This window comes from Neophocaena asiaeorientalis, unplaced genomic scaffold (assembly GCF_003031525.2).
Source record: "Neophocaena asiaeorientalis asiaeorientalis breed wild unplaced genomic scaffold, Neophocaena_asiaeorientalis_V1.1 scaffold11, whole genome shotgun sequence".
Taxonomy (NCBI): domain Eukaryota; kingdom Metazoa; phylum Chordata; class Mammalia; order Artiodactyla; family Phocoenidae; genus Neophocaena; species Neophocaena asiaeorientalis.
In genome coordinates this window covers 601,874-614,790 of record NW_020173124.1, presented here as the reverse complement: position 1 = coordinate 614,790, position 12,917 = coordinate 601,874, and the positions used below count along the sequence as shown (strand labels likewise).

Below are 12,917 nucleotides of genomic sequence, written 5' to 3'. Positions count from 1 at the left end.
GCCACAACTACTGAAGCCCACACACCTAGAGCTGTGCTCTGCAACAAGAGGAGCCACTGCAATGAGAAGCACGTGCACCACAAAGAAGAGTAGCCCCCACTCACCGCAACTAGGGAAAGCCTGCGCACAGCAACGAAGACCCAACGCAGCCAAGCATAAATAAATAAATTTTTTTTTATTAAAAAATTGAACTAGTTACAGACCTTACAAATCCAGAGTTTTCACTTTCTGGAAATCTAGCTTGGTGGCATGTTTTGAAAATGATAAAAAGGGAACATGTAGCAATTGGAAGAGCTAAGTAGCAGCTGCTCTGGGTTTCTAGCAGCATTTGGATTGGAACTGCTGCTCTGGAGTAGTGACTACAGCACTTGGGAGCTAGTTATAACTTGCAGAATCTTAGGACCCTCCCCAGACCTACTGAATCAGAATCTTCCTTTTAAGAGTCTCCAGGTGTCTTATAAATTTGAGTAGCAAGGGTCTGGAGAACCCTAAGAGGTACAGCATGATAGAAAACGTTAAAACTTTATGAAATAAAGGCGAAACCAAGTAAAAGTAGTCAAATGCCACAGATTGGGAACTCAATTGGCCTGCTTTACCTGTTAATATGTTAAAAAGATTTCCTAGTATGCATTGTTTTTAACATTTTCATTTTAATTTGTTTCTTTAATTTAAATGTGCAGTTATATTTTAGCCTAAATTCCATTATTTTTAAAAAAGATGCCTGATTGAATCATCAAGTAATAGCAGCCCAAATATTCATATTGGATGTAATGAATCAAAACATAATTAGATTTCAGTAATTTCTGTAGAATCCACATTGGAGGAATGTTAAAAGGGCTTTAGTTTCTTTGCTCATATCTCTGTCAATTTCTGTTAATTATCCATTTTAAAAATGTTCAACTCTGGTAATTCTTTTTGGAAAGTTGAATTGTTTTATTTCATTTCAGTAACAAATTGGCATTTAAAACATAAAATGGCCCATTTGTTAATGGCCCACAGTACTTTCTCCTAACTAGAAAGATGTGCCATCAACTAGAGAAGCTATTACTCTAATTTGAATTTTGGTCACCTTGGCTCATAGGACTGCTGCCTGTGTCTGCTCCTCAGTGTTTACTAGTGAATCATTGACTGTTAGTGTAATTTCAATGCTAATTGTTACTTCAGGTTTTCAAATGGCTCAGCAGTAAGACATTAATGATTATTCATGCCTTAAGAAGGGCTGATAAGGGAATGAGATTATAGTCTTATACAATATTAGCTAACTAATAGTGTAAATTAAATTTTCCCTGAGACAGAAAATAACTGACTTAGAAAGCCAAAATAATGAAAAACTTTGTTCATTTTTAATTTTCTCTTTCCTGTTGTACAGATATTCAGAGTATCAGAGGGTTAGCTGTGGACTGGGTCTCACGTAATTTATACTGGATTAGCTCAGAATTTGATGAAACGCAAATTAACGTGGCAAGACTAGATGGCTCCTTGAAAACCTCAATTATCCACGGAATCGATAAGCCACAGTGTCTAGCAGCTCACCCAGTCAGGGGGTAAAGTATGATTATTTTTTTAATTTTTCAAAAATTTTACACACTTTTGCTCTGATTTTATGTAAAAACTTTGTTGAATTCAGAAGACACACATGCATACATACATACATATATATAAGCTATACAGTCAAAAAAGCAAACGTGAACATGGAAGTTGTACGAGATCCCTGGTTAGAGATTTCTGTTTTCGGCATGAAATCAGATTTTTATATATTATTGTAAAATTGTATCAATTTATGTTTCTAAAGAGTGACAGTTCAGAATTGTAAAAAAAAGATGCCAGGAGAAGTTGTTAATTTCATTTCAAATACCAGTTGTTAATAACATATTTACTGTGTGTTAGTATTATGGTCACTGCTAAGTAGATCAGATTCTCCCATCTTCTGGCTAGTCATCATGTACCCATGTAGAGAACTTGGGTAGGACTAAAAGAAATTCTTTCTCCTGAGTGCTTTCAACTGGAATGATTGAAATGACTTTGTTCCCTTCTCTGGTGCCTGATTTCTCCAAGCCAAGAGGATTCAATCTTGATGAATGACTTTAAATGGAAATAATTTACTGTAGTCATAGTTAAATATTCAGTTGTGAATGTAGGTGCAGGAAAGTAAGTGAGATAATTGTCCTTCAGTGACAGGAAAAAGCAAGTGGTACTTTCTTCCCAGGCAAGTGGCTCAACAATCTGGGGTCTTCCTGAAAAAAAATTATCCTGAGCCAAGAATTTACTTTAATATTAACTTTGTTCTTCAATGTATGCTTCTAGTCAACAAGTAGGTCTACATCTAATATTTTTAAACCATATCTCTTTTGAATTAAGGAAACTCTACTGGACGGATGGAAACACAATTAATATGGCAAATATGGATGGCAGTAATAGCAAGATTCTCTTTCAGAATCAAAAGGAACCAGTTGGTAAGTTCTGTTGTTTTTTTTTTTTTATAGTTAATCACTGTAGTTTTTAATATGACAGATCTGTGCTTGTACAATGGATCTTTGACCTAGAGCCTGAAAGAAAATATTATAGATTAGTAATATAAATTAAATCAGAAATTTATCAATCTTATGGAATCCATTTGGTCCATGTAGGGTAGGGAAGAAACACTCTTTTTCTGGAAAAGAAGTTAAGTTTTTTTGATAAGAGAATTTTTACAATATCTTAAGTATGGAAGTTGCTTAAAACTTAATGTAATTAATAAATATCTTATTCTCACTGGTGAATATCTGATACACCATTTGCTATGATAGCAATATGATGTACTGAAGCCTCCTCTGATCATCATCATTGTGGCATTATTAATAGTTACAATGATTTGAGTTTAAGTATTTAATATTTAGTTTCCAGCAATTTTCACTTACTCTGCAGGGTGTTTATTTAGTTTGTCATTCTACCTTTGTTAACCACTGTAACTCATCAGGTAAAATTTCATGGTGCTGAAAGAGAGCTTTGACTCATTCCCATAAGTGATCTTTGAAAATCAAAGTACAAAGATTCTTTTAGAAGATAAAGTTACACTATACTGTTCTTTTCAAATAGATATCTATACATTTTACTATTCTTTTCAAACTGTAATCACTCTTTCCTCATATTCTCTTCTGTTTCTTTGAGAGGCAAGAATTACCATATTGCCTTAATTTATCATCTCAACGTACGTCTTTTTAAAAATCCAATAATGAACCTGAATTTTGATACTATATTAAATGTGCCAATGGTGGAATATACAAAAGAAAGTCATAATTTTGCTTTGAATTGAATACTGTGTATTTTTAAATCTTGGGGTAAAATCCCTACACCATGAAGCTTTTCAGCAATTTTTTCTTAGTTTTAGAACTGTGGAAGTATACTTTCTTGAAGTATCTCATTTTTAATAGTGATGATTCAAAAAGGGATAATATCAACAAGATTTGCAATAAATAATTCTTTTTATGTGGTCCGTAGAATAAACCTTGTGATGTAAAATGATACTATTAACAACTCTTTTCTTTGGATTGTGTTCTAAGATTTGATACACAATTGAAATTCAAGGTAGTGTTAGAAATTAAAGGCAAATTGAAATGCTAATACTTCTGTGTAGAAGATGATAGAACAGAAGAAACAAGGGACTCTACAAGAATAGGACCCATACAAAGGATTTAATTTGGACTAAAGCAATTCAGTTTGTTCTTATCTGGAGTTGTTCAGAATATTTAATACGGAAAAGTGAGTATGACTGAAATAGTATGAGCAAATAAAGTCACATTGTAATGTGGTATATAGGTTACACCAAAATGTTCATTTATACGCTCGTTTTTATAAGGGGAAAAACCTTATCTTATTTAATACTAAATTTCCATTTTCCTACTCAAAATAAATTAAAGAACAGCTACATATGAAGCTTATATAAAGAAAGTTTGTAAGAAAAAGAATTAGTGTTACTATTTACACTTTGTAGTTGGCCCTTCAGGTGTTATACACCAAGTGATATTTTCAACTGTGTATGGATGATGATTAAACATCCAGTAACAAATATTAAATGCCTACTTCATGTCAGTTATTGTTATATTTGAAAATTACTTTAAAATAAATTCAGAATTATACTGTTAAATTTTAATTTGTGCAAGATAGACTATTTTCCCAGAAATAACCCAGAACCTTATTACAAACCATTTCTTAAGTCAGCATTAATGAGTATGGCTTGTGAGTCGACATTCATTTATTCAATAAACAGATTTTTATTGAGTATCAGATTTTGTATTCAGCCTGTTGATAAAAATTTGACATTGTCCTTTTGCTTTAGGGGCACACGAACCTAAATCATTTTAGATCCCATTAAGTGAATTTATCTCAGTGACCTTGAGCAAATTACTGTTAGCTTGGTGGTACTTGCTTTCCTCATCTGTAAGATCAAGGCAAAATGCCTATTTTGTAAAGTTCTCATGAGGATTAAATGAGGAAAACTTATGAAAAGAACATCTGGCCTTTAATAATAGAACCTATCAGGAGTAGTAGTAGAAAGTATATTGGGTCCAATAGACTGAAATTTGAATGATTTGATTGTCTGCAGTATTGAGTACATATAAATGAATTCAGTTAAGAATAAACATAGAACAGAATCCATAGAAATCTAGCAGAGGAACATATGTAACTAAGTGGGCCTTTGAGATGAGCAAATTTTTATGCACATCTATATTGTCTTGATGCTGATGCCAAGAGGCAAACAAGTTTGAAGTACCGGGTTCTGCTCTCAGATCTTCCCAGCATAGCACCTTAGGACCAATAGATAACTGGGCCCTCATCTTGTTCTAGAAGTTCTTGATGTGATTTACAAATAAGTATTGCTTACAAGTTCCTTCCAGTAACTTTCTACTTCAGGTTACTAGTCATGTCAACCAGGTGCTAAGACTGATGGTCTCTGCGATGCTGAATGACAGACTGTGCTGTCCATGTGTAAATGTGTTCCTCTTGCTGTTTCTCCTATATTCCCTGTCTAACCCTGTGGCCATTGGGCTCTATAGGAGAAGAAAATTTTTTCCTCTATCTTTCTAGGTTCTTTTGGCTGGGGTAGTGCAGGCATACCTCAGAGATATTGCAGATTTATTTCCAGACCACCGAAATAAAGCAAATACCACAATAAAGCGAGTCACACGAAATTTTTGGTTTCCCAGTATATATAAAAGTTATGTTTACACCATACTGTGGTCTTTTAAGTGTGTGATAACATTATGTCTTAAAGAAAAATGTACATACCTTAATTAAAAAATACTTTATTGATAAAAAATGCTATCCATCATCTGAGCCTTCAGTGAGTCATCGTGGTAATGGCAAAGACCACTGATCACAGATCACCATAATAAATATAATAATAAAAAATTATGAAATATTGTGAGAATTACCAAACCGTGGCACAGAGACATGCAGTAGGCAAATGCTGTTGGAGAAATGGTACTGATAGACCTGCTCGATGCAGGGTAGACTCAAACCTTCAATTTGCAAAAAACACAGTATCCACAGGGTGCAATAAAGTGAAGAGCAATAAAATGAGGTATGCCTGTAATTAAAGTGACAGAAGGCAGATTAACAGGAGAAAAAAATTATATGAGTCCCGTAAGAATGAGACCCAAAGAAGTGACCAAAGCAGGCAGCATTTATACCTTTTAGACGAAGAAACAATTATTTGTGAAGATTTGAAAAAACAAAGGGGTTTGGGCTTGCAGTTCCAAAATAATGAAGTAACAAAGCTTATTTATACTGCTTTCTTGGCCTTGAATTTCCTATCTCTGGTGATAAGGATGCCTTCTATCTTCCTGGTATAGGGAGGATACCTTCACATGAGGGAATTAGTCCCTGCTTTCAGGCAAACAAAAGAGGCTCAGAGTATTCTTCTTTCACCAGCTGTTTCTTAAGTAACTTTAATTCAATATAATCAATATGGGGGAAGAGTTGAGGGGAGGGATAGTTTGGGATTGACATGTACACACTGCTATATTTAAAATGGATAAACAACAAGGACCTACTGTATAGCACAGGGAACTCTGCTCAATATTCTGTAACAACCTAATTGGGAAAAGAATTTGAAAAAGAATAGATATATGTATAACTGAATCACTTTGTTGTACATCTGAAACTAATACAACATTGTTAATCAACTGTACACCAATATAAAATAAAAAGTTAAAAAATAAATTAAATAAAATTACCAACTATCAACAAGAAAAAAAAAATCAATATGCCAACATAGCACATTTTGGGGTGGCCTGTCCTGAACCCCATCAGCTCTCATTAGCAACTCAGATATTTCTCGTAAAAAGAAAGAACAAACAGAAATCAATTGGTCAATTTATCTACTTATCGGCAAGTTTTGTTTTGTTTGTTTGTTTTTTAGCACATAGTATAAATATAAAACCAAGTTCTTTTGAATGTAACCCTTATTCATTGCAACCCTGTTAATTGCAATTTTTGATCTATCCCAATAGGCTAGAGAGACTCTTATCTGTAAATTAACTATAAAAAATATTATTGGTGAGTAACTTTATAGCAGGAAAGTCTTATCTATATTGTCAGTTTAAATTCTTTATTTGTGAGGAATGGCACCAGTAAAGACAATGCTGGTTTCAAGAGTATTGTAGATACTGATTAAAATAGATTAAAACTATGTTGCATAGTAACTATTTTTTTAAGTTAGCATTTTCACTGTGTGCTTGAACCACTTTCTTAAAATATATTCAGTAAGTTATATTGTTTACTAATTTACACAAAATACTGAAGTATTTCAGATTATTGTTCTTTATTGTTCAAAAAAAGTTCTTTTTTTGCTTTTTTTTTTTTTCCTCTCTTAATGGACAATTTAGAGCTGTGATGTGAATAAGTGGACCAAAAAAATTTTTTTTGGTTTATACACAAATTAAAACTGCCTTTTAGTGTAGTATCAAGGTTAAGTCTCATAAGGAAACATTTGATAGTAGAAGAATTTTTGAAATACTCTCAAGAATTCATGCCACTGTAATCCCACTTTATAAGTTTCTTTTAGAACTATCCCCCTGAGATGATTTGTAAAATGGAATTTTTCAGTGCTATAAATGAACATATGAATGTGTGAAAAAATAAGTACAAACCTGTTTTTGTTGGTATACAATGACTGTCATACCTATGAAATACTTACATACATAGGGATATTTGTTACTGTGTTATTTACTCATTGAATTTCACTGATATTTTGCACTGCAGGAAGTTATTGTAATTACTTTCTCATGATGAATCTGTCTGAGCCATCTCTGGCTTAAACTCCTGCCCACTGCATTTCCTGAACCATTTCCATGAAGAAAATTAGGTGATTAGGAAAGCAGGAGCTACTGTTCAGTTGATTTTTCTCCTTTTGCATATTGACTGTCAGATTATAAATTATTTTTGGAAAAAATGTATAGAAAAATGCATGGAAAAAATGTACAAGATGTAAGGAGAAAAAACAATATTCTGTCTCGTAAGGCTGGGAAGTGTCAAATGAAAACAATCATTTTCTATCACCCTTTATGAAACCTGTATTCTCACTATGAAGTTACACCTTTGTGGTTGTATGCACTTAGCCTGGGATATATGATGAGGATGTCACTTTGGCAACAAAAATAACATAATTATAGTGACTACTTGTTACAGATTTAGAATATATTAAGCACTTGCAAAATGCTTTTCATTAATCATCTCATGGGAATCATTTCTGGAAGACTTTCTTACTCTTCCTTTATAGACTCAGAAACCGAGGCTTGTTGAAAGAAATGAGTTGCCTGTGATGAATGGTAGAGTTGGGATTCAAAACCAAGTTTATCTGCTTCCAAAGTCATATTAAATCTTAACCATATGCTATGCCTAGAGAGGCTCATTTCATATAGTAATTACCTGACCTCAAGCAAATATCAAGGAATAAAACTGGTACTCAGTCAAGCATGGAAGGTGGGAAAGAAAAATCTAGAGCTTATGTACTCCTAAGAAATGTGGGAACAAGTAGGACACTGCAGTCAGCTTTTCTAAGCAGCCAGGGGTATGCAAGAACCAGTCTCACCTCTGTGTCAATTTTGCCTCGCAATTAATTATTTCTGAATCTTTAAATGCATGTTTTAAACAGTAATGTCACTGATATACTAGCCCTTCTAGTTTGTGGAATTGTTTTCATATTTTAATTCACTGGATTTCCCTTACTTGTTTTCTGTTAAATCCATATGCATGAAATACTTGAAAGAGAAGTGCATAGTGATCTTATCAAAACACCCAACTTGGCATTTTATGAGTGTGTATCACTGAAGACCAAGTAATTGCAGCCTTCAGGCAGTTTGGGCTGGATAACTTTGTTTCTGTTAAATACAAATCAACATTCCCATTATACATTGTTGAACTAAATATTTTCAATTAAGATTTATTGCTCAGTCTTGGATACATTAAATGCTTAGAGCAGTTTACAAAACGGGATTTTAATTTACTACTTAAAGCCATTTCAGAGTTTAAAATGTTTATATATTATGAATTTTATCCCTCAAGCCTCATATAAAGCATATTGGCTTGTCAATCAGCATTACCCTTCATGGTTTATTCTTAAGAAGCTAGTACAACTACATATTTTATTTTCTTGATGTTTTCTGTTCATTTTAAATGTAATCCCAGGGCTTCCCTGGTGGTGCAGTGGTTAAGAATCTGCCTGCCAAGGCAGGGTAAATGGGTTCAAGCCCTGGTCCGGGAAGATCCCATATGCCGCAGAGCGACTAAGCCCGTGCACCACAACTACTGAGCCTGCGCACCACAAGGAAGAGTAGCCCCCGCTCACCACAACTAGAGAAAGCCCGCACACGGCAACAAAGACCCAACTCAGCCAAAAATAAATAAGTTTTTTAAAAAATAAATAAATAAATGTAATCCCAACCAAAAGTCATTTGTTTACTCAACCTTCAAGTACACCTTCTTGAAACCTACCAAACATTTTTTTTATTGTTTAATCATTCTAACCCTTATATGTGGATTTTTAAATCTATTCATGGATAATATTCATAAACACTGTTTACCATATCAAAAGAACTCAAGGACCTCAATTTTTAAAAATAAGGTTAAAACAAATTTCTGGATATGTTTCCTTGCTTGATGTAATACAGTTATATATATATACTTATTACTCAGCACAGTTACATTTATTATGTATGAAGTTTAATCAACATATAGAGCTATGCACCCCAAAAGAAATGATAATAATAGGTTACCAAAAAGAATGGAGGAATTAACAAACTGATATTAAAATTACACATTCATATACACACAAATAATTTAAATTTGTTACATTTTTTAATCTGATCATTTACTCATTCAAATATTATGGAGTGTAAAAAAAAAAGTTATTAAAAAAAAAGGTTATGAAGTGCATACTAGGTTCCAGACTCTGAAAATAAAACCTGGGACACATTATCAAAGTCATAGTCCAGTACATGAAAAAAACAGAAATATAAACCATTTGATGAGACCTTTAGTAGAGTTACACAACAACAAAAACCAATATTGTTCACGAGTATCCAGACACCATAAAGATAATGTAAGTAGACACTATAAAAATAGTACAACTAATTCTTAGTGAGAAAGAAAAATAGAGGAATGAGTTGTAACCAAATTGGTGATATTTTGTAACTTCAACTGGACCTTGAAGGAAACATATGCTTTTGTTTTTAAGGTATGATGGAAGAAGGGGCTTTCCTTATTCTTTTTTGGTTTTTTTTTGAAGATGTTGGTGGTAGGAGTTTATTAATTTATTTATTTTTGCTGTGTTGGGTCTTCATTTCTGTGCGAGGGCTTTCTCTAGTTGTGGCAAGCGGGGGCCACTCTTCATCACGGTGTGCGGGCCTCTCACTATCACGGCCTCTCTTGTTGCGGAGCACAGGCTCCAGAAGCGCAGGCTCAGTAGTTGTGGCTCACGGGCCTAGTTGCTCCGCGACATGTGGGATCTTCCCAGACCAGGGCTCGAACCCGTGTCCCCTGCATTAGCAGGCAGATTCTCAACCACTGTGCCACCAGGGAAGCCCTCCTTATTCTTAGTAGAAAAAAAAAAAACAGACTTAAAAGGCACAAAATCATGATATATCTAAAAAAACTGAATTATTCTGCGTGTCTGGGGAAAAAATATCTAATACAAGGGAATATTTAGGATAATATTGACAGGAACTATAATTTTAAAATATTCAGATGACACAATTCAGTGATTTTAAAAATAGTTTGCTCATTTTACCTGTCAAGCTATAAATATAGGTTAGGGAAATTATAAAACTGTAGGCATTAAACCTTTTAAAATGATCTTTTAGAACAAAATACTTCTTAAGAAATAAACTGTCACTGACTCTGTTTTTCCTCTAATTTTGCATGTTATTTTCACAAGGCACATAATTTTAAGAGCTTGAACTATAAGATAAATTGTTCCAAGTAAGAGCTTGGGACATTAAGAGCTTGAAATATAAATTGTCCCAAGTAAAATGATTTATGTGAGGGAGAATGGAGGAGATGCTGAAATCCTAACTTGATACAATAAGTAATAAGGAACTAATTAACTTAGGTCTGTAACTGTGTGTCATCAGTGACTTTTTTTCTTTTAATTCATTTATTTATTTATCTTTGGCTATGTTGGGTCTCTGTTGCTGAGCACAGGTTTTCTCTAGTTGTGGCGAGTGGAGGCTATTCTTTTTTGTGGTGCATGGGCTTCTCATTGCAGTGGCTTCTCTTGTTGCAGAGCACAGGCTCTAGGCACGCAGGCTTTGGTAGCTGTGGTGTGTGGGCCCCGTAGTTGTGGCTCATAGGCTGTAGAGTGCAGGCTCAGTAGTTGTGACGCACAGGCTTAGTTGCTCTGCGGCATGTGGGATCTTCCCGGACCAGGGCTCGAACCCATGTCCCCTGCATTGGCAGGCAGATTCTTAACCACTGCACCACCAGGGAAGCCCCATCAGTGACTTCTTAAAGTGGAGTGAATTGAGAGGATTATTTCAAGGAATCCTTTAGGTCAAGTTAAGATGAGGGCGATATAGATACTTGGAATAGAAGAAAAAAACCAAAAAAGTATTTCCTCTATCCTAGGTTCTCTGGCTAGGGCCCTGGAAATTAGACTGACAACAGACAAATTAAAAAGAGGAAAACAGAGTTTATTAACTCTCATAGCACACATACATGTGAGAGAAAGTCATTGAAGAGTAACTCAAAGGAGTGGTTAGAACTTGTGCTTATATAGCATCTTACCAAAGAACAATAAATTTGTAGAGAAATAAAAAGATAAAGGAAAAAGGTTTTAAACTTTCAAGGAAGGCGTACTATGAGAAGGTAAATATATGAGGAAAACTAAGGAAAGATAAGGTCATTTCGGTAACTTTTGTTACATAGATTCCTCTCAGTGCTGTCTCTGGGCTGGTAAATCTAGACCTGTCTCTGGTGATTAAGAGGCTAAGCCCGCTTTCAGCAAAAAGAGAGGGCAGAGAGCTTTGATTTTTAGTGTCTGTTGTTTCTTAATTATCTTCAGGACAAAATAATCTTTAAACCAAAGAGGTCTATTTTGGAGTGGCATATTCTGATACCCTACATTCTCAACTTTTTGTTGAATAATATTTTTTTTTTTTTTTTTTCGGTACGCGGGCCTCTCACTGTTGTGGCCTCTCCCGTTGTGGAGCACAGGCTCCGGATGCGCAGGCCCAGCGGCCATGGCTCACGGGCCCAGCCGCTCCGCGGCATGTGGGATCTTCCCGGACCGGGGTACGAACCCGTGTCCCCTGCATCGGCAGGCGGACTCTCAACCACTGCGCCACTAGGGAAGCCCTGAATAATATTTTTGAATTGAAATTTTTATTGAGGTAATTTTAGATTCACGTGCAGTTATAAAAATATAATGCAGAGGGGTTCCGTGTATACTTTATCTAATTTTCCCCAATTGGAATATTATGTAAAACTACAGTAAAATATTACAACTCAGATATTGACCTTAATACAATCCACCAATCTTATTCAGATTATGTATTATTAGTATTCATTTGTGTGTTTGTATATTTAGATCTGTACAATTTTATAACATGTATAGGTTGCTGTATCCAATATCAGAGTCAAAATACTGAATAAACTGAATCGACTTCTGTGGATAAGTGGATGGGAAAAAAAAAAAAAAGCAAAATAAGATAATGAATAATTCCAATATCACAACAATCCTTCCTGATACCCTTTTATAACCACACCTACCCCCTCCTCCCCCTTTTTTTCCTCCCCACACTATCTTCCATTTCTAAAATTTTGTCATTTTATTTATTTATTTATTTTGCGGTACGCCAGCCTCTCACTGTTGTGGCCTCTCCTGTTGCGGAGCACAGGCTCCGGGCACGCAGGCTTAGCGGCCATGGCTCATGGGCCCAGCCTCTCCGCGGCGTGCGGGATATTCCCAGACCAGGGCACGAAACCCGTGTCCCCCTGCATCAGCAGGCAGACTCTCAACCACTGCGCCACCAGGGAAGCCCTAAAATTTTGTCATTTTAAAATGTTAAATAAGTGGAATCATACAGTATGTAAGCTTTTGGGTTGACTTTTTTCCACTTAGCATTTATCCTTGTAGAGTCATCAAAATTGTTTCATGTATGAATAGTTTGTTATTGTTGTTTTTTTCTTTCCTTTTTAATGCTGAGTAGTATGCCATGGTATGTACATACCATAGTTTACCTAAACATTCTCCTGTTGAAGGAAATGGGATGATTCCAGTTTCTGACTGAAGCCAAATCCGGCCTCTATACACTGACACTGAATTAAATCTCGGAGACAGAGTTTTGGGTGAAGTAGAAAAGAATAGCTTTATTACTTTGCCAGGCAAAGGGGGCCACAGCAGGCTAATGCCCTCAAAACTGTGTGTCTCCACCTTGTCT

At 35.0% G+C, this 12,917-nt stretch overlaps 1 protein-coding gene across 1 annotated transcript in view; it reads left to right on the top strand.

Annotated features, from left to right (window-relative positions):
• Positions 1–12,917, top strand: part of LRP1B (LDL receptor related protein 1B) — a 1,787,379-nt gene that overhangs the window by 1,222,593 nt on the left and 551,869 nt on the right. The window contains exons 30-31 of the mRNA XM_024744102.1: positions 1,370–1,544; positions 2,359–2,453. Coding sequence (XP_024599870.1) covers positions 1,370–1,544; positions 2,359–2,453 — 270 coding nt within the window. The remainder of the gene's footprint in view (positions 1–1,369; positions 1,545–2,358; positions 2,454–12,917) is intronic.